Below are 22,555 nucleotides of genomic sequence, written 5' to 3'. Positions count from 1 at the left end.
AAACTGCAAAAAAAAAAAAAAAAAATCTGAACAAGTTGTTTCAAGATTTTGTTTGGGCGCAGTACCAAACTTTTTCACTAGATGACAACCAGACTCCATTACTGCCCATATAAGGGCGCCTCCATTTCCATATGTGTTTTTTCTTTATATTCAAAACATTTTCAGACCTTTTTTTTTCTAAAATAATTGAATGGATGCTATCTTTTGAACTCTTGGCATGAAAACAAACTGAGGTTTCTACCATTCTTTCATGATTTTTCATGTTCATCACGATTTCAAAATAAAGGTCTGAACACGCCTTAGGAGTATGAAAATATTATTGTTGCAAATTAATAAATTACAGCTCCTCTGTGTTTTATTTTGAAAATCAGTCCCCAAATATATAAAGTAGAGATTGTAAGCTTTCAAATGATATATAGTTTGTCAAGATTAGTTTAGGTTTAGTATAGGATATTACTGTTTTAAATATGTAATGACTTTGGGCCCACCGGTGGGCCATTGACACTTAAGTCCTTCTAGCCATTCAGACGACAACCCACTGACTACACTCAATGTGTAGTTTTTCACATCCCTAGTTCTTGCCTCATCTAAAACACGTATTTTTGAAATACACAATGACACCAATAGGGTTATTCACACACACACAGACATACACACACACACACACACACACACACACACACACACACACACACACACACACACACACACACACACACACACACACTGAGTGAACACCGAGACACTGTGTTTCTATTGCTGCCTGTTTATTGTCTTTTACGAGCCTGATTGTGTCCGTTGGTCTCGGTCCAGCTTGTTGTGTGCTTGTAAATGGTTATTTTGTCTAGATTTTGAAAGCTTTTTAAAGCGGCAGCATGTTTCCTCAAAACGGCATTGTGCAAACAATGACTGTTCCCACACCGGTTTCTTTAATGTTCCTGTGCAGTATTGAGCTGAAGTCAGTTCTCTGTTGTTTTCAGGCTGATGTGAGCTGAGGACACAGTGTGTGTGTGTGTGTGTGTGTGGTGTGTGTCTCTCTGGAATAAGAGTTTCCTTCATTCACCCACAACAGCTCAGGGACTGTGTATTACTGTACACTGCGGAAATCACATTCATCATACTGCATAATGATGCTTTTATCCGTACTGCTCGGTGCTCAGCGCATGTCACAAGACCATCACACACCATTTCAGATTTCTCACTGGCTTTGTCTTCAAGATGAAACCATATTCATTTAGCATATTTTTCATTAAATATATATTTTTGTTCCATGGCCATGGAATTATTCTAAAAGCAAATATAAGTCTAGAAAGAGGTTTTCTTTAGTAGACGGTCCATGTGTCTTTGATTTAAATCACTCACAACAACAAGGTTCAAGCAGTCATTCTTACAATGCGATTCAAACCATATGTTGTGGGTTTCAAGGTAGTCACATACTAACTATTCATGTCAAATGAAAGTGATGCTGCTCGTACTGGACGTCTCAGATTACAGGGCCTGGACTGGGTAAGTGCGGGATTGTTTTGCAATACAATTTTAAAAGTTCCTGAAAGTTTCACCATCACAACACAGTAGTTCCCTGATACACATCTGACATACACATGTGTGAAAGTATGAAGAAATAAAACTAAAAAATCAACTAAACAATTACACTGGCAACAATAATATTTGCAGAAAGAAAAAGAAAAAAAAGTCCAAAATAATAAGGCTAATTAGGGAATAGGGATAGTAAATATATATTTTGATTACAGATGTATTCGATCTAATAATAATAATTACTTTATACAGTATGTTCAGTTTGTGAACATGAAAACATTAAATGCAATGATTTGAAAATATGTTGTTGTTAAGTAGTACTGTCAAATCGATTAATCGTAAAAATTTGTGTTTACATAATATACTATAGGTGTGTGTATTATAAAATTTATATAGATCATATATGTCTGTTTGTGTCTGTAAATATGTACATATACACACATTTATACAGGATATGTGTATAAATATGTGTCTGTATATAATATATATACACACACACACGCATATATACTATACATACAAATTTAATAATATACATGAATATACACATATGTATATTATGTAAACTTAAACTTTTGTTAGATGCTAATAAATAAATTTGACAGCACAATTTTTAAGTTAATTTGAACAATAAAAATCCTGCTGGATCTGTGCTTGCAGTGAATACAATTTACTATTTTTCAATGTGTGATTTATTTATTTATTTATTATTATTATTATTATTTATTAATTTACCGGTTAGGGTCATCATGATAATTCATTATTAATTAAAGGGGTGGTAAAGTATGATTTCACTTTTCTAACTTTAGTTAGTGTGTAATGTTGCTGTTTGATCATAAACAACATCTGCAAAGTTACAACACTCAAAGTTCAAAGCAAAGGAAGATATTTGCTTTTAAAGAAAAGGACTACAACAAACGGCTGGTAGGGACTACACGACATTCCTCCCGGGGTTAGTGACATCACCAACCCTAAAATGTACATAAGCCCCGCCCCCGGGAACACAGTCCATGTTGAGAAGAGGAAGAGTTGTTGTAGTCGAGCACATTTGTGAGTCAGCTCAAACTTTAGCATCCATCTTTTCACATGCAATAGAAAGTCACTCTGTGTGCATCTCACAACAGTTCCTATACGAGCGATTTATAGATTACCATGACAGAATATTCAATTCAATTCAATTCAATTCAAATTTATTTGTATAGCGCTTTTCACAATACATATTGTTTCAAAGCAGCTTTACAGAAAATGCCTTTCAAAAATGTACAAACAAAAATACAGTTAGTTAATCATAAATTTAGGGCATAACATATCGCCGGCGTTGGGTCGGCGATATGTTATGTAAATTAGCAATTAATATGCTAATTTAAGATAGTTAACTCCACATCAGCAACATAAATTCATCAACATTAAACATTAAACATTTTAACATTAAAGGCAGAACAGTTTCTGTCATGTTAGTGTGTGTGCGTGAGGTAATCGCAGCTGCTAACACACACAAGCTCTTGAAACCCCGCCCTCTGCAGCAGCTCATTTGCATTTAAAGGGCCAGACACAAACCGGTGCGTTTTTGCAAACCCTCAAAAAGTAAAAAACTTCACACACACACTCTGGGGACATCAGATATTAATTTTAAGGCATTTTACCACCCCTTTAAAATACTTTAATAATTAAAAACAAAAATGGAAAACAAAAATATATTAGTGTCCCTATTTTTTAATTAATATATAATAACTAATTAAAATTCAATAATTAGTTGACCACTTAACTAGTAATCTGTAGCCTGTTGCTTTTTAGTTGACAATTTAGTCATGAATTTTTTTTAACATAAATCCCTGGTCTGATTTGAATCCGAAAAGTAAGTTTTTGCAACTTGCCACAAGTCACCTTATAACAACAGGCATGAGGACAGGTGGACGACAAAGACAAATACACACACAACCAAAGTGTCCTGCATTGTGTTCACCCGAGAAGATCTTAACACTGAACTAAACCAATCAGAAACGCTTTAGAAAGAGAGAGAAACAGAGGCAGGGAGGAGAGAGAGAGAGAGAGAAAGCAGAGATAGTCGTAGAAGGAGGACAGATAAGCCGTCATGCCAAAGTGGATGAGTTTTAAACTTTTCAAAGAGAGCAGTCGAGTAAGTGACATTCATTTATTTCCTAACTCTATAAGGTGTGTGTGAGTGTGTGAGTGTGTGAGTGTGAGTGTGAGAGAGATCAGGGTTTCATTGACAGACTGTGAGAGCCGGTTGTCTGTGATCATGCTGGCTAAAGGTGTGGAGACTAGTTATTTCTGAATAAACTGTGTAAACTGATTTTTGGATATTAGTGATTTTTGTTTTTTTGTAAACTGTAGTATGTGAAAGCACGTCCCCATATGCTATAGATATGTCCGTGTGTCAGTCAGTGCTTCAGCATTCCTGAAGGAGATTTACATGTTAAACTGAGGTTGATAGCAGTGGCAGGAAACCGATTGTTAACTCAGTCGTTTCATACTGACATAATCTCCCTAACACACCCTCGTTTTACGATCACAGGGATAGTTCATCCTGAAAGGAAAATTCTGCCATTATTTTCTCGTGTCGTTACGAATTGATATGACTTACTTTCTTCTGTGGAACACAAGAGGAGATGTTTTGGAGAATGTTCAAACCACTGTTTTTCAACAAAAAGAAAAGAAAAGGAATCAGAGTAATATCAGGAATTATAAAAACACATACTACGCAGTAGTCAAGACAGTTTGTCTGAGGAATTTCATCTGTCATTTAATCGCTTTCAAATATGTGCACAACTACATGACACTACTTTTTCTGACACGTCTCATGAATGACGTGATGTGGATAATGTATATATCATTGGCTCTGATATTTTTGTGGCTTCACAAGAAATCATTCGCAGTTGTATCTGTTTTGTCCTGTGTTCTGCTCCCCTGAATCCTCTGATCATGATAAAGAGATCCGCGAGACCTTTCACATGAAGCCCGTGTGACGCTCATGTCCTCTCTGTCCTCCATCTGAGACCCCACATTACCTAGCAACCCGCCTTCCCTCTCGATCACTACGGTGATAGTCCGCCGAGCAGATGGTGTGAGGACACGAACGAGGAAGCAGACTCAACTAAAACTAGATGCTCGGTAACATTTCAAAAAAGGCTCCCTGTATAAAGCTTGCTATGTGTCTAATAACGTACAGTGCTTAACAGAGTTCCCTTTCAGGGTTCCCGCGGATCATTAAAAAGTTTTATATATACTTATGAGAGGTCTTATATTTTAGATGACACTTTGACCTAGTTTTAATTTGGAAAAGTATTTAGATATGTCTAATTAGCGTCATATGATTAGTATTATTCTTACTTTGTGGATTTGCTTGTTCGTGTGACAATTCACAGCACTTATGACAGCATATTAAAGCTACACTGTGTAATTTAAAGGATTAGTTCACTTTAAAAAAAACTTTTGCTGATAATTTACTCACCCCGATGTCATCCAAGATGTCCATGTCTTTCTTTCTTCAGTCAAAAAAGAAATTAAGGTTTTTGATGAAAACATTTCTCCATATAATGGACTTTAATGGGCCCCAAACGGTTCAAGGTCCAGATGACAGTGTCAGTGCCGCTTCAACGGGCTTTAAACGATACCAGACGATGAATACGGGTCTTATCTAGCGAAACGATCGGTCATTTCAAAAATAAATAAAAAAGTTTACGTTTTATAAGCACAAATGCTCGCCTTGCTCGGTTCTGTGATGCGCGTTCGTGACGTCATGTAATACAACTACGTTGAAAAGTCAAAAATGTATGTCTTGACGAAAATTTTCTTTTAGGCTTTTTAATATTACAACACCCAGGATACGCACACGCAATGGGCATTTTAAGCGATAAACTGACACAAAGACATTTGAATATGTGTATATGGTCCTCCTTCCGCACATTTGTAAACACTGACTCGATACGTCAAGCGTGACCTTTTCAACGTAATTGCGTATTTTGTGACGTCACGAACGCGCATCACAGAACAGAGCAAGGCGAGCATTTGTGCTTATAAAACTTAGACTTTTTCATTTATTTTTGAAATGACTGAACGTTTCGCTAGATAAGAGGCTTATTCATCGTTCGTCTGGTATCGTTTAAAGCCCTTTGAAGCGGCGCTGACACTGTCATTTGGACCTTGAACCGTTTGGGGCCCATTGACATCCATTATATGGAGAAATGTTTTCATCAAAAACCTTGATTTCTTTTCGACTGAAGAAAGAAAGACATGGACATCTTGGATGACATCGGGGTGAGTAAATTATCAGCAAAAGTGTTTTTAAAAGTGAACTAATCCTTTAAGTTGATTCTTAGCAAAACACACTTTGTTCTTTCAAAATTATATGTGCTCATTAATTACTTCCACGAACTAATCAAGTATTCTCGTAAGCGTAGAATCTGCCATTTATAATACAGCCATGTCGGCAGCCATGTTGCGCCTCCATCTTGAAAATACATTAGCCAAAGAGGGACACACCTGGATATTCAAGCTTCGCCTTTCGCGCTTTTACACTCAGTGGCTCCGTGACGAATGCGAGCGGGAGATTACTCGCGACTGCCGGCAGATTTGAAATATTACGGACACCGTAGGAGTTAAAACACCCTTGGGATGGGAGAGGGCTAGAAGGTAATATTTGGTAGTCATATACACTTTCACCGCTAGATGGGAGTAATTCCTACACAGTGTAGCTTTAATTACTAAACAAAGAGAGAAGGGGTAGAAAATGTGTAAATGTAAGTTCAATTGTTCATTCTTTATGTGGTGTGATCGTCTATGATGATATCATAATTATTGTTTTAACAATGTGCAAGCTGTTTGCCATTCACACTTTCATTGCGTGATGAAGTTAATATGCCCCCAAAATTCAAGATTTATAGACATTTTTGAATGTTGACACATTTTTGACACATAGAAGTGTTTGTCTTATATTTTTATCATGTGATGTAGTTTCCCAAATATCAGCACAATTGCAAATGTGAAATTTATTTTATACAACAATTAAATATACAATAAGTTAATGTTTTGAGTTATATTTTAGACACAATATTGTTTATTCTTACTTTATTTTTCACCGACGAAATGAACACACAGCAGAACCGAGTCTCAGAGCAACACACAGCGGTGATTCGTTACTGAATAAATGCGTGTTTTGAATGAATCTGCTTATTTAATTAATTATTATATATAATTACGTCCACAACAGGCCTGAACCAGCCATGGCACCAGCAAAATATCATCTAATTATTATCATCAACAAAATCTTAGAAAATATTGAGAATTTGTTTTGGTCAATATTGCACACCCCTAATGTACTAGAGGTTTTGACAAAATGTTAATTGTGGCAGTCTATTTAAAAAATATATTTAATCAGTTTAAATGTTTTGGGTTTGAATGAATAATTCAATGACTCGCTCATAACGACTTCACTTCTTTCATTACTGAATAAATCCACATTTTTGAATGAATCTCTTGAATGAATCATTCAATGATAAATACATTTTTTGACAGTCACTTGTCGCCACCTGTAAATGATACAATATTTATTGTTTAATCGTTGTCATTTAGGAGTAAGATCGCGTGGGTGTTTGAATGGTGATTGTGAACTTTAAACGGTTAATCGTGCAGCTCTACTTACTCGGTTAGAACAGCCCCTGTAGGTAATGTGCGGTAATTCATGTCTTGTGTTTTCGTGTTTTGTTTTGTTTTGGGGTTTTTTGTGTTTTTTTTGTGTTTTTTAGTTTAGTTTTGTTTTGTTTTTTATTTTTTTGTGTGTTTTTTCTTCTTTTTTTCATTTTTTGTTTGTTTTTGTTTTGTTTGTTTGTTTGTTTTGTTTGTTTTGTTTGTTTTGTTTGTTTTTTAGTTTTTTGTGTTTGTTTTGTTTGTTTGGACTGTTATTATTGCATTGACTCGATCTGGTGTCTCTGGATGCTAGTTATGTAATCTTCACACATCCTGGAGGAAAATTAACTCTAAATAAACATTGACCAATGACCTTCTGTGACTCTGAGAACATTTTGAATATTTACTCCTTTCCTTGTCTCTGCTGGTGTGGATCTAGCCGCTGTGTTTGCTCTGTACTGGGACTCTTGGTTCTGTAGCTGACGCCATGTTGAGTAATATCAGCAGGAGTTCATCTTTATTAAACAACACCTGCTATAGTTCTCTTACGTAGAGTTCTCTCGTACTGCGTCGAAGAACGCTACGGGAAAGATATTTCTTTGTCGAGATTGAAGCCAAAAATTAATCCTTAATTTTGTAATATTGTAAAACGCTTTTCTGAAGCATACAACCTAGGCGGAGCAATACAGCTCACCCATTGGCTGCTCTGCCAGAAAAGCACAGCCTATGCGAGGCCAGGACGCTGACCAATGAGGACGCTTCGCGCCCTTCTGCGTCACCTCCCGCCCAAACAGGCGTGGCCTAGGCCTATAAATATGAGCATAGCTGTCTAACACGCCGATTTTCTTAAATTCACGAAGCTGCACGCATCGTTGGATTGGATTCGAGCCGCCACAGCCGTTTGGAACAAGCACCTCAGCAGGACGCGCCTCTTACCTGAAGCCGCTGGTCATCGCCGCCTTCAGCCGCCGTTCCCTGCTGCGCTTCTCCGGCGTGGAATATCCTTTACATTATGTGTGTGTGTTTTGTGTGTGTGTTCGCCGTCGCGTCACACAGTTTTTCCACACTAAAAGAGCCGAGCGTCTTTTTCAAGATGTCTCGCACCTCCTGTGGCTCGTGTAGAGCCCCGCTCAGCGACGGGGACCACGTGCTTGTGTTTCCTGCCTGTGAGTATCACGCAGCTTCAGCTCTCGTCGATGGCGGCTGCCATCACTGTGATTTGATGCCTACGGTGACTCTGCGGACTCGCCTGGCGTTCATTTACTGAAGCTGCACCCTTTTCCGCCCGCTGCAGTGCCGCGCCGTGCTCAGCGGAGCCCGGAACCTCCCTTCACCACGAGATGCTCGCCGCTGCTGCCGCTAGCTTCTCCGCCCGCTTCGCTCGACTCTCTGACCGACGGACAAGGGCCGCTGTGTGCCGCCGCGTCCGTCATGGATGAGGAAGATGAAGCCGTGTCTGTGAAGGACGACTGCTGTTCTCTCCTCGCTTCGGGTAGCGAGGGATGGGCGAGCTCCGAGGATCTCCCCTCCCCCGCCGCTCGTGAGCGTCGACGGAGAAAGACCAGCATCGATGCGCTTACCGGCTGGATGGCTGCTTTTCTGCAGAGGAACGTACGTTACCGTCCTCACGACCCGCGCCTTTTTCTTCCTGAATTCACGAGGAAATCGCGGAGTCCCGGAAAGCCCCGTTTTCAGCCAGGATGCGCATTTCTGCTTCGAGGAAAGCTACAGTGTTAAAATCCCGCCGCGGCCGGATTTCACTAAAATGTCTCGCTCGCACAGTCCCAACATACGCGACCGTGCCAGTGTATTTTGCAGTCACCAAATCGGCATCAATGCCCGTTTGCCTGCACACAGACGCCGTTTTCACGACGCCCCAGGTAAATCTGAAAATGTATTTACTGGTGTCCCGGCCACGGCCGATGGTGTAATGTGTGTATCCGTAATGCCCACGACCTAGTGCCCATTCGTACACACAAGCACAGCCCTACACAATACAGGGCTTGCACACATAAAATCGACCCGTGTCGGTTGTGCTTCACATGTAAGTTAGTGAACGTGCCCGCTTTTCAGTGCCCACAATCACTACACACTGCATGTCCCGTGGTTTCTGTAAAAACGAAACGAATGCACGGTCAGTCGGTTCTGATAGACAGTACTCTCTGTGCTACACGGTGTCCCGGCCACAGCCGATGATGTAATGTGTGTATCCGTAATGCCCACGACCCAGTGCCCATTCGTACACACAAGCACAGCCCTACACATACAGGGTTTGCACACATAAATCGACTCATTTCGATTGTGCATTATATGTAGTGAGCGTGCCCGTTTTCAAGCGCCCACAATCACTACAAGCTACATGTCACACGGTTTCTATGAAACGAAACCAATGCACGGTCAGTCAGTTCTAATAGACAGTACTTCCCAGTGCTATAAATGTACCCGCGTTCACGCACCCACATTTATTCTCAAACATGCCGAGCCGTACGGGGCTCGCACCGCGCGCTCTCTCTCTCAGCTGAGAGAGCTGAGAGCGCGCGCGGGCTGCCCGCTCGATTAAGCGCGCCCCCGCATCACGCTGCAATGGCGCCCATGTTACAGCACACGACTGCTCTCGTGTCGCCGCCATTTCGCGACCAGAGCCCGGTTTTTCAACCCGTGCAAGCACAGCCCTGAACAACGCAGGGTCTGCACACATAAAATCGGCTCATGCCGATGTAGTGAGCGTGACCCACTGCCAAGTGCCCACAACCACTACACACTGCACGTTCCGCGGTTTTCTGTAAAAACGAAACTAACGAACGGTCAGTCAGTACACAAAAACAGTGTTCCCGGTGTTATAAATGTGCCCGCCACCAAGCGCCCACGTTTATTCACAAACATCACGAGCCCTACGGGACTCGTCCCGCGCGCTCTCTCTCGACACAGAGAGCTGAGCGCGCGCGGGATGCATACTGTGTTAAACATGCCCCCCGCCTCACACGCCACGGCGTCCATGTCACAGCACACGGTTGCTCTCGTGTCGCCGCCATTTCGCGACCAGGGCCCAGATTACATTCAACCCCTAGTCACACGTGCAGATGCATGGGAATGACTTCCCGGGGTCTCAGAATGGGTGCTAGAGACTATAAAAAGAGGCTATTCGCTACAGTTTCATCGACGCCCTCCCCGTTTCACGGAGAAAGTCGAAACTACGGTGAAAACAGAAGTAGCACATCTACTTCGAGCCGAAATAGCGAAGCTATTGAGCAAAGGGGCCATAGAGCCTTTATCTCAAGCTCAGAGCGAAGGGGGTCTGTACAGCAGATATTTTCTGGAACCGAAAAAGACGGGGGTCTCAGACCCATTTTAGATCTCAGGCATCTGAACAAAGCGCTGACAAAGCGAAAGTTCAGAATGCTCACGACCAGAGCTTTCCTCGCGCAGATTCGCCGAGGAGACTGGTTTATGGCAATAGATCTGAAAGACGCGTATTTTCATACAAATTGCGTCACGTCACAGGCGATTTTTGAGATTCGCCTTCGGGGGCCAGGCATATCAGTACACAGTCCTGCCATTCGGCCTGTCTCTAGCACCTCGTACATTTACAGTGTGCATGGACGCGGCGCTGGCACCTCTGAGACTCCGCGGCATTCGAATTCTGAATTATTTGGACGATTGGCTGATTCTAGCTCAATCACCTTCAGAACGCATCCGCCACAAGACCCTAATTCTCGATCACCTCGAGTGCTTAGGTCTGAGAGTCAATTGGGAGAAAAGTTCACTGTTTCCCAGTCAAAGGATCTCCTTTTTAGGACTGGATCTGAACTCACTGTCTATGACAGCACAGCTGTCATCACAGCGCAGGCAAAATACCCTGCAAATGGCGAAATCCTTCCTCAGCGGCCACATAGTGCCACTCAGGAGATTTCAGAAAATGCTGGGCCTCATGGCCTCAGCCTCAACAGTGCTGCAGTTGGGCCTGCTGCGCATGCGCCCACTACAGTTCTGGTTGAGAGCGCGCGTACCGCGCCGAGCATGGTTACACGGTCGTTATCGCCTCAAGGTCACTCAGGAATGCATTTCAGCCCTGACACCATGGAGAGCGTCAGACTGGTACCGGTCAGGTGTAAGCCTGGGGACTTCCTCGAGCCTGAAGGTGGTGTCCACGGACGCGTCCACCTCAGGCTGGGGAGCACTGCTCGACGGCAGTCCGCTCTTTGGCCAGTGGTCAGAGCGAGCCGAACTACCGCACATAAACTGCCTGGAAATGATGGCAGTGGACTTTGCGCTGAGGCGCTTCTGTCCCCGGATAAAAGGACACCACGTCCTGGTCCGCTCGGACAACATGTCGGTAGTAGCCTACATAAACCGCCAGGGTGGCGTGAGATCCCGGAACCTATTCAGGTTAGCGGAACGCATACTGGTGTGGGCCCAGCACAACCTGCGCTCGTTAAGAGCAATGCACGTGCCAGGCCACTTGAACGTAGGCCCGGACAGACTCTCACGGAACAACGTTCCTACGGGAGAGTGGTCCCTACACACACAGACAGTGCGTCTGCTGTGGAAAACGTTCGGCAGAGCGGAAATAGACCTGTTTGCAAACCAGGAAAACGCTCATTGCCCAGAATTCTTTTCGAAGAGCGCGAACGCGCTGGCCAGAGTCTGGCCCCGCCGCCCGCTCTATGCTTTTCCTCCTGTCTCACTCCTGCCTCAAGTGCTGGAGCGTATCAAGGAGAGCGGATGCTCAGTACTGCTAGTTGCTCCATTCTGGACGAATCAGACCTGGTTCCCAGCTTTGATGCGACTGAAAAGTACTGCCCCGTGGCCGATTCCAGTGAGGAGAGACCTCCTCTCACAGGCCAAGGGCTCGATTCTGCATCCTCACCCCGAGCTTTGGTCCCTACACGTATGGGCCATAATCGGGTACCCGCTAACCTCCCAAGAGGAGTGTTAGACACGATCGAACAAGCTAGGGCTCCGTCTACTAGACGGCTCTACGCTTCCAAATGGTCGGTGTTCTCTGGATGGTGTTCAGATCAAGGTCTGTCACCACTTCAGTGTGGAGAACCGGAGATTCTCTCCTTCTTGCAAGAGCTATTGGATAAGGGAAGAACCCCATCCACGCTCAAAGTCTATGTGGCTGCCATATCAGCGTTCGTTAATCCAACGCTTGGCCGTTCACTAGGCAGGAACGACCTGGTGGTCCGCTTCCTGAGAGGCGCCAGGAGGTTAAACCCTCCAAGGCCTCCTTCAGTCCCCGTTTGGGACCTTTCTACAGTGTTGAACGCTACGAAAGGGGCCCCTTTCGAGCCTATTCACTCAGTTGACATCAAACACCTGTCTCTCAAGACCGTGTTTCTTTTGGCTCTCGCTTCAGTGAAGCGTGTGGGAGACTTGCAAGCGCTCTCAGTGAGAGCTTCTTGTATGGAGTTCGGGCCAAACGACTCTATAGTCGTATTGAAACCGAAGCATGGGTACGTGCCTAAGTCCCTCAACACACCGTTCAGGGCTCAGGTCATCTCCCTGTCGGCCATGCCGGCCTCAGAGGACGGAAATAGCTCCCTTTGCCCGGTCAGGGCATTAAGAGCTTACGTGTCCCGCTCCGCTGTTTTTCGACAGACGGAGCAGCTCTTTGTTTCGTTCAGCGGGCACTCCAAGGGACGAGCCGCAACGAAACAGAGTCTATCTCGATGGGTAGTGGACGCCATTGCGCTAGCCTACGCATCTAGAGGCTTGGAATGCCCTTTGGGCATCAGAGCACATTCCACGAGAGGCATGGCCTCTTCATGGGCTTGGTATAGCGGAATCTCGTTACATGATATCTGTATGGCGGCAGGCTGGGCCTCCCCGTCTACATTTATTAGGTTCTATAACCTAGAGGTTCCTGCGTTGCAGGCTAAACTGCTCTCGGTCTAGAAGACTATGTATAAGTGTTCCTGCCCCGCGCTGCGGCCCAGGTCACTTCGATGGTAATATGTACAAGTGCTCCTGCCCCGCGCTGCGGCCCAGGTCACTTCAATGCCTAATATGTATAAGTGTTCCTGCCCCGCGCTGCGGCCCAGGTCACTTCAATGTTTAAGCATCACTCACTGACAATGTGTCCCATGAGCATGCTATTACCCTTCATATATATCTATATTTACATATATATGCTATTATGCCTTAAGAGGCACTACTATAAGGGATGATGCTATTTTAGCCGCTCTCCCTATACTTCTTGGGGTAGGCGCTTGTATACCAGGGCGCGCGCGCCCTTAGGTGTCTGTGTCGATCCAAGAACACGCACGGCGGTTTGCATAGGGTTCCCGTAGCGTTCTTCGACGCAGTACGAGAGAACTCTACGTAAGAGAACGTACTCGGTTACTAACGTAACCTCGGTTCTCTCTAGGAGAGGGAACGAGTACTGCGTCTCATGCCGTGCGTGTCCACGCTGCGTCGCTTCATTGACGAAAATCGGCGTGTTAGACAGCTATGCTCGTATTTATAGGCCTAGGCCACGCCTGTTTGGGCGGGAGGTGACGCAGAAGGGCGCGAAGCGTCCTCATTGGTCAGCGTCCTGGCCTCGCATAGGCTGTGCTTTTCTGGCAGAGCAGCCAATGGGTGAGCTGTATTGCTCCGCCTAGGTTGTATGCTTCAGAAAAGCGTTTTACAATATTACAAAATTAAGGATTAATTTTTGGCTTCAATCTCGACAAAGAAATATCTTTCCCGTAGCGTTCTTCGACGCAGTACTCGTTCCCTCTCCTAGAGAGAACCGAGGTTACGTTAGTAACCGAGTACGTTTTCTGCATTCTCCTTCCACAGAGTGCCATGTGATGTCAGCATGACTTAATGTCCTAGTTTTTCATTTGTACATTTTGTTTTTTGAAAAATAGTTTTGACCTGACTCATTTATTGTGGACACAGGTGCCACGGCTATCACAGGTCTACTTTATTTTACATGAACAAAAAAAAACATTTCATTAAATCAATCAATCAATGCTTTAATTTTTCTATATGCTATTTAATTAACAGGATAATAAATACTACTTAAACTTCTTTAATTTTATTCTATTCCAAAAAAAATTTGATTTACAGTATGACTGAAATTGCACAGCACCTTGAATTAAGTACGGTTATAGTTTAGTTCTGTGTATTTTGTGCTTGTCTTGTCTTAGGAGTTACTCATAAAGTCTCTTCGAGCTGTTTCTCTGAAGCTGTAAGGCAAAGCATGGTTGTATATGTATTGTTTAAGGTGCAGGATTTGATCCTATAACATTTTCTACTCTTGTATCCGTTTTGCCGGTAATTCTATAAACATGTGACAGTCGTCTGTCATTACATAACCGGCATTCAAGTTCTGTACAAACCGCAGTGCATTCATTAAGACTGGTCCTTATTGCACTTGTATAATTATTTACTTGTAATCATTTGGTTCATAGTTCATGTCGTGAACTAGTGACTTGTGAGAAAGCGGAATCTCTGATTATGATAAATAATAAGACACACAATAGTTTAGAGTCTTATCTATCACTAGGATATCAAGTAAATAGATGAGTCTTTTTTGTCCATCCAAGAAAAAAAAAAGCATTTGATTTTATCTGATCAAGGTTATTATAGTTGACTAAACCTAAAGCCTTTTTTATATATATAAACATTAACCCCCATAAAACAAGACAAATATTAAAAATATAAAAATAATTTTAAAAATCAGCTAATTGCCAGTGCAACATCTCATTTTCATTTAGTTTAACTTCGTGTACTAAAATAACTTTAAATAACTTATATATACAGTGTATATATATATATATATATATATATTTTTTTTTTTATAGTAATGATGGAGATGATGATTAATGACAAAACCCCTCAACAAATTTTGTAAAACTTTACATAAAATTACAATGAAAATAGAGTATATAAAAACTATTCAAAATATTAATAAAAACTATTTTATTGATAATAAAAACTCTAAATAAGTCCGCTTTGGTTTCATTCATTTTTGTTTTTTTCTACGGGTGTCTCTTTCAAAGATCTTTTTTTTCTCAGATTTAAATTCAAGTGAGCTTTATTGGCATGACAAATTGTACATTGTATCGCCAAAGCATTTATAGAATTCTATTTTGAATTAAATACACACATTTTAATCTTTTAGCTTTTAGTCTCTTGAAAATATTACTCTTTTATTTGTTATGATGGAATGCAGTGATCAAGCAGTGTATTGGACTGACAGTTGTGTTCTGTGTGTGTGGAGCTGCAGCTGGAGTGCACAATCGGCTCTAGTTTATTTTAGAAGAGCTTTGGTTGCTTCTGCTAGTAAACCATGCGTCTCAGAAGTGGTAGACGGAGGAAAGAGGGGCCGGGAATACGGGAGTCTGAAGCCTCTATTGCCTGCACATCACAGAGAGATTAGAGGAGAGTGTGTGTGTGTGTTTGACGGGTTACTTTCAGTCACCGGTCTCGAAGTCTGTGAGGTTATTGAAGAGTTCCTCATGATTTGCTGGCTCATTCAGCAGATGTCTGCGAGTTAATGCATGTGATTAACACCTGTTTGTGCCTCCATCTGTGTCCTCGAGTCTTCGAGCAGATCCTCAGGTGATGTTTTATTTTCAGATTTCAGCAAACCCCTAACACGCATTACAATTCATCATTAAACTTTTTATTTTGGACATTTGAAGAGACCAGAATATCATAGAGACAAAGGGATGGACTCTTTTAACTTGAACTACAGTAGTAGTCAATCTCTCAGAACACCCTAGCCTTACCTTAGCAACACCCTAGCAACCACCCAGAGCACCTTAGCAACACCTTAGAAAATCAGAACACCCTTGCAATGCATTAACAACCATTTAGAAACCGCAACCACTCAGAAAACCATAACAATCAATTAGCAACTAAGCAGATCACCTTAGAAACACCCTAGCAACCACTTTAGAACACATTAGAAACACCCTAGCAATCACTAAAAACACCTTAACAACCACTCATATCACCTTAGCAACTCAGAACACCATTACAATGCACTAGCAACCACATATAACAACTTTTCAACCACTTAGCAACACCCCAGCAATCACCCAGAAAACTCTAGCTTTGGAAAGAAAGCAATACGGAGCTAACAGACGCAAGCCACTCGGCAGCAGGCAGACAGGAGCAATCGAACCAGGGCAGCGACCCTTTAATCCGGTCACCTGACAGGAGTGACACCGGTGTGTGTCTTCCGCTGCTGAAGCTCTTCTGCTTCAAGGTTTGATGTTGTACAGTATGTTCAGAGATGCTCTTCTGCACGGCAGACCTCTGTTGAAACGTTATCTGAGTTACTGTTGCCTCTCCATCAGCTCGAACCGGTCTAGCCATTCAACTCTGGCATAAACAAGGTATTTTTGCACACAGAACTGCTGCTCACTGGTTATTTTCTGATTATCAGACCATTCTCTGTAAACCCTAGAGATGGTTGTGTGTTGAAAATCCCAGTAGATCTGCAGTTTCTGTAATACTCAGACCAGCCCGTCAGGCACCAACAAACATGCCACATTCAAAATCACTTAAATCACCTTTATTCCCCATTATGATGCTCGGTTTGAACTTCAGCGGCTCATCTTGACCATCGCTACGTCCGAAATCGAATACTTCCTTATTATATGTGAAAAACAGCATGAGGCCACGGGGCAGAATTTGTGAATGGCGGTGAAGCGACGCACCTGACACCGTAGGTCACATGACCGTGACAACATGGCGGATGTAGAACTTCCGATTTTCATTAATTCTACACGCATTCCTACTTTATAGAACATACATTTTAACGGTTAGCAGAGTAAGTAACCAAATGTAGTACCTTCTATACAGTATGCAGCACGTGTCTATGCCTACTGTAAATCCATTGAGTTGTCTGCCATGTGATTGGCTGATTAGATATTTGCATTAATGAACAGGTGTACCTAATAAAGTGGCCATATATTGCCATATATAACTCTTGCTTTTGCCAAAATTAAATAATACATCAAAATGTGTATATTTGTTTTAAACTACAGCCCAATATCCAGGGCCTAGTCACAGCTCAGACCGTATTCATGACACCTTTACTGCTGTCTTGAGATCTGTGTTAAACCAATAATGATGAAACGCGTGGGTTTGCAAAAAACAATATTGCACTTGTGAAGCATGTTTTCAGGCTAGTCTTTTCGCTGTTAATATTTGAGAGATTGAAGTAAAGCTGTAAAACTGATAACAGATGTACAGTCTGACCAGAGTTCATGTTCTATAATGTCCTCAGCAGCCATAATATTCACACACACACACAAACACACACACACACACACACACACACACAGTTTTTCTCTTGAATCTTTATCGAAATGCCACATCTGATGAGGAATCAGTTTCCGGTTTGCGAAGAGTCTCTACTATGACAGACGAAGAAGACTTCCTTCTTCACATCTCTCTTTCTATCTCTGTTTATCTGGCTGTGCTCCAATCTACATTCGGTGTGCACTAAATGTTCTGTTTATCTGAATGCGTGTACAGTAACACAGTATGCCTATGCCAGTATGATAACTTGACCTTTTTAGCTGTATGATTTATATCCAGCTAAATGCATTACCTTATAATATATGAGCTCATTAGGGGTGGGCGATAAGATCAAAATCTCATATCACGATACGAGTAATCTTATTTCAAGATAACGATAGATATTACAATATAGTTATTTTTTTAAATAAGATTTTTATGCTATATTTTTTATAATACTAGCTTAAAGTAAAACAAAAAAAAACTTAAATTTTACTGAAGACAAGTAAACAGTCAGTGAGAAAATAAGAACAGAGAAACTATACAAGCAATAGGACAAAACTACAATAGAACAAAGACACAAATGAAATGGACCTATCTGAAAACCGTCAAGCACTAAAAATACTACAATAATTAAATAAATGCTACATAAATTGTAAAAACTAATTCAATGTAAAAAAAAAAAAAACACTGGATAGTCTTCATTGTGTAAATTAAATATAAATTAATCTAAGCTATTCTTATTAAAGTTACAAAAGGGATTGAGACTGTAGTTTTAAAGGGATAGTTCACCCAAAAATGTAAATGATCCCATGATTTACTCGCCCTCAAGTCATCCTAGGTGTATTTGACTTTCTACTTTCAGTCGAATACAATCAGTTATAAAAAAAATGCCCAGGCTTTTCCAAGCTTTATAATGGCAATGAATGGCCGTTTCTGTTTTGAAGTCAATAAAAGTGCAATTTATGACGTCAGAAGTAGTGTAGTGTATCATGGCGTAGTGTAAATATCAGCCGTACGTTGCATTACTCACATAAGTTGCTCTTAGACTTAAGTGGAATCCGTATGTTCGTTTGGCCAGAAGCTATTTATTTTACTTTATAAAGTTTGCAATATGAATATTCAACGCTATCTCACGACCAATTCGTACGAATTTGTACGAGTGATTAAAAGGTGGCTAATTCGTACGAATTTGTACGACCTCACTCGTACGAATTTGTACGATTTGTCTAAACCCACGTGACGGTTGGGTTTAGGGGCGGGGTCAGGGGTAGGTCATTCGTATGAATTCATACGATTTTGGCAAATCGTAAAATATGTACGATTTAGCAAAAAACTTACAAATTCGTACGAGTGAGGTCGTATGAATTGGTACGAATTAGCCACCTCGTAAAATTCGTACGAATTGCCGTGAGATCGGGTTGGAATATTACACAATAGTTACACAAGCGCACCTCTTCGCTTCAGAAGGTCTTTATTAACCCCCGGAGCCGCTTGGCGTTCTTATATAATGGATAGATGCACTTTTATGATGGATAGATGCACTTTTATGATGGATAGATGCACTTTTATGATGGATAGATGCAGTTTTATGGTTGATAGATGCACTTTTATGATGGATAGATGCACTTTTATGATGGATAGATGCACTTTTATGGTGGATAGATGCACTTTTATGGTGGATAGATGCACTTTTATGATGGATAGATGCACTTTTATGGTGGATAGATGCACTTTTATGGTGGATAGATGCACTTTTATGATGGATAGATGCACTTTTATGATGGATAGATGCACTTTTATGATGGATAGATGCACTTTTATGATGATAGATGCAGTTTTATGGTTGATAGATGCACTTTTATGATGATAGATGCACTTTTATGGTGGATAGATGCACTTTTATGGTGGATAGATGCACTTCTATGATGGATAGATGCACTTTTATGGTGGATAGATGCACTTTTATGGTGGATAGATGCACTTTTATGGTGGATAGATGCAGTTTTATGGTTGATAGATGCACTTTTATGGTGGATAGATGCACTTTTATGGTGGATAGATGCACTTTTATGGTGGATAGATGCACTTTTATGATGTATCGATGCACTTTTATGATGTATCGATGCACTTTTATGATGGATAGATGCACTTTTATGATGGATAGATGCACTTTTATAATGTGTCGATGCACTTTTATGATGGATAGATGCACTTTTATGATGATAGATGCACTTTTATGATGGATAGATGCACTTTTATGATGGATAGATGCACTTTTATGGTGGATAGGTGCACTTTTATGGTGGATAGATGCACTTTTATGGTGGATAGATGCAGTTTTATGATGGATAGATGCACTTTTATGATGGATAGATGCACTTTTATAGTGTATAGATGCACTTTTATGGTGGATAGATGCAGTTTTATGATGGATAGATGCACTTATGATGGATAGATGAACTTTTATGGTGGATAGATGCACTTTTATGGTGGATAGATGCACTTTTATGGTGGATAGATGCACTTTTATGGTGGATAGATGCACTTATGATGGATAGATGAACTTTTATGGTGGATAGATGCACTTTTATGGTGGATAGATGCACTTTTATGGTGGATAGATGCACTTTTATGGTGGATAGATGCACTTTTATGATGGATAGATGCACTTTTATGGTGGATAGATGCACTTTTATGGTGGATAGATGCACTTTTATGATGTATCGATGCACTTTTATGATGGATAGATGCACTTTTATGGTGGATAGATGCACTTTTATGATGGATAGATGCACTTTTATGGTGGATAGATGCACTTTTATGATGGATAGATGCACTTTTATGGTGGATAGATGCACTTTTATGATGTATCGATGAATTTTTATGGACTTCAAAACAGAAACAGCCATTCACTGCCATTATAAAGCTTGGAAGAGCTTTTATTTATTTATATAACTCTTTTGTTTGTATTCGTCTGAAAGAAGAAAGTCATATACCTAGGATGACTTGAGGGTCAGCAAATCATGGGATAATTTACATTTTTGGGTGAACTATGCTTTTAATCTCTCAGACAGTGTGCATATACTGAAATGAGCTCTCGTTTACAGCTTATTGCGCTTCAGCGCTTTAAAATGACTTGTTTTGAGATATGTAACCGCTCACTGTTCACCTTTAATGGTGTCTGCCTCTGTCGGTATACCGCCCACCCCTAAATCACATGTTTCCCAGTCCATTAAAAGCAGTGTTCCTCTGTGTGTCCAGCTCTCCGGAGGGTGTGAGCTGACGGTGGTCCTGCAGGACTTTGTGTCGAGCAGCACGTCTGAGCTCAGCATCCAGACCGGTCAGACGGTGGAGCTGTTGGAGCGTCCCGGAGACCGGCCGGGATGGTGTCTGGTCCGGACCACAGACAAGACCCCGTCTCAGGAGGGACTGGTACCCAGCAGCGCTCTCTGCATCTCTCACTCACGCAGCAGTGTGGAGATGGACTGCTTTTTCCCTGCGGGCAAAGGTAAGAAAGAGCAGGCTTTTCAGATCCAGCTGGAGATTCTCTATTCTGCTTATGTGTTTAGTTGAAGTTGACTATGTGATACATGTTCATAAACCTTCTCTGACATTGTCTATTTTGGGAATTACACACTACTGTTTTGGGGGTATTAGGCTCATGTTTGTGCTTAAGTCTATTATGTTCACCAAGGCTGCATTTATTTGATCACAAATAGAATAAAACATTCATTTATAAATACAAAAAGTATTTAATAACAGGGAGCCAATGATTATGGCCAGCGTGCTTTGGAGAAAAACATTTATTTCATATTGTGATTTATCCCCCACTTTCAATTATTTTACTTCAATGAAAGGTTAGATTTTTGCCACAAAAAAAAAAAAAAGAAATATCAAAAGGATAAACAATGCAGATTTATTTTTTACAGCCATATTTGATAATATTTACCTGGGGTGCCATTAATTCTGACCACAACTGTATATAGTAATTCAAGACATTGGTAGTAAATCAGGACATTGTTATATAAAAAATATTTTGGCTTTTGATATTAACTCAAATTTGTTTGTTGAGTGCAATGCATTTCCCTGTCATAGGACAGTGACTGCAGTGACACTGCACACTTTGTCCTCTAGATGGCGCCATATATTTGATATTAGATAGAAATGGAATGGACTCCGAACGAGCTCTTAATGTTTCTCACAGCATTAGCATGTTTGTCTGCACTTGTGACATGACGTCCCGATGCCCTTATTAAACATATGATGCTGGGTAGACTTGCTGTTTGTTTCCAGTGACATGAGTGACCTCTCCGTGGCCTTTTACTTAGACAGAGACTATGAGTCTGTTTACCCCAAACAGTGATACGTGCTCTTGTTTAACATTAGCACGATCTCCAGCTCACAGGATAAAGCTGTAAAGATGTGTTTAATGTCAAAATGGAAAGCGTTCATATCACTTTTATAATGTGGAATATTTCAGAGTTTATCAGGATAAGGAAATAACATTGGGCGGGAGTCGGGACTTGACTGGATTTGTTTTCATTGCATGCAACAATGAATCATGCACAGTAATATGAAAAACAAAAATGAAGGAAATAAATAGTCAATTTACTGATTGTAGAACTGCACTCCTATAGACCAGAGGGCCTCAACAAACTTCCAAAGGGGCCTCAAGATTATTTAAATGTGACGCCTTGAAGTTAAAATAGTTGATATCCACTGCTATAGACTTTTTCCCATTGTGTTACTAAGTAAAGTGTCCTCATTATTGACTAAAAAACATGTGAGTCACACTGAAACACCCTAAAAATAGGAACTAATGAAACTTCTCTGTGGAATGTGGAATATCCCATTTTCTTTGTTGCAATTTTCCAATCTTTTATTTTCTGTTACTCGTAGGATTCATTTGCTGAAGTGGAAATGTCAGGGTTTTATTATATAGCTTCCTGAAGCCTCGAGATAAAGAATAATTCATGAATTATCAGCCAAATAAGTTTTTATATGGAGCGACCCAGTTAACAGACATCTGTTCTGAGAACATTTTGCGAACCATTAAGTTAAGCTTAATGTTCAAATTTTTCTAAAAATTATTTTAAACTTTTTCTTGGTGATTCGAACATTA

At 41.1% G+C, this 22,555-nt stretch overlaps 1 protein-coding gene across 2 annotated transcripts in view; it reads left to right on the top strand.

The window, feature by feature from the left end:
• Window positions 1-22,555, top strand: part of kalrna (kalirin RhoGEF kinase a) — a 277,075-nt gene that overhangs the window by 206,655 nt on the left and 47,865 nt on the right. For both annotated transcript variants that reach the window (XM_079619850.1, XM_079619849.1), the window contains exon 34: window positions 20,695-20,941. In XM_079619850.1, coding sequence (XP_079475976.1) covers window positions 20,695-20,941 — 247 coding nt within the window. The remainder of the gene's footprint in view (window positions 1-20,694; window positions 20,942-22,555) is intronic.

The sequence above is a fragment of the Phoxinus phoxinus genome (assembly GCF_949152265.1).
Source record: "Phoxinus phoxinus genome assembly, chromosome: 7".
NCBI lineage: Eukaryota > Metazoa > Chordata > Actinopteri > Cypriniformes > Leuciscidae > Phoxinus > Phoxinus phoxinus.
The sequence above is the reverse complement of the archived record's forward strand: the minus strand, read 5'-3'. Positions and strand labels throughout refer to the sequence as shown.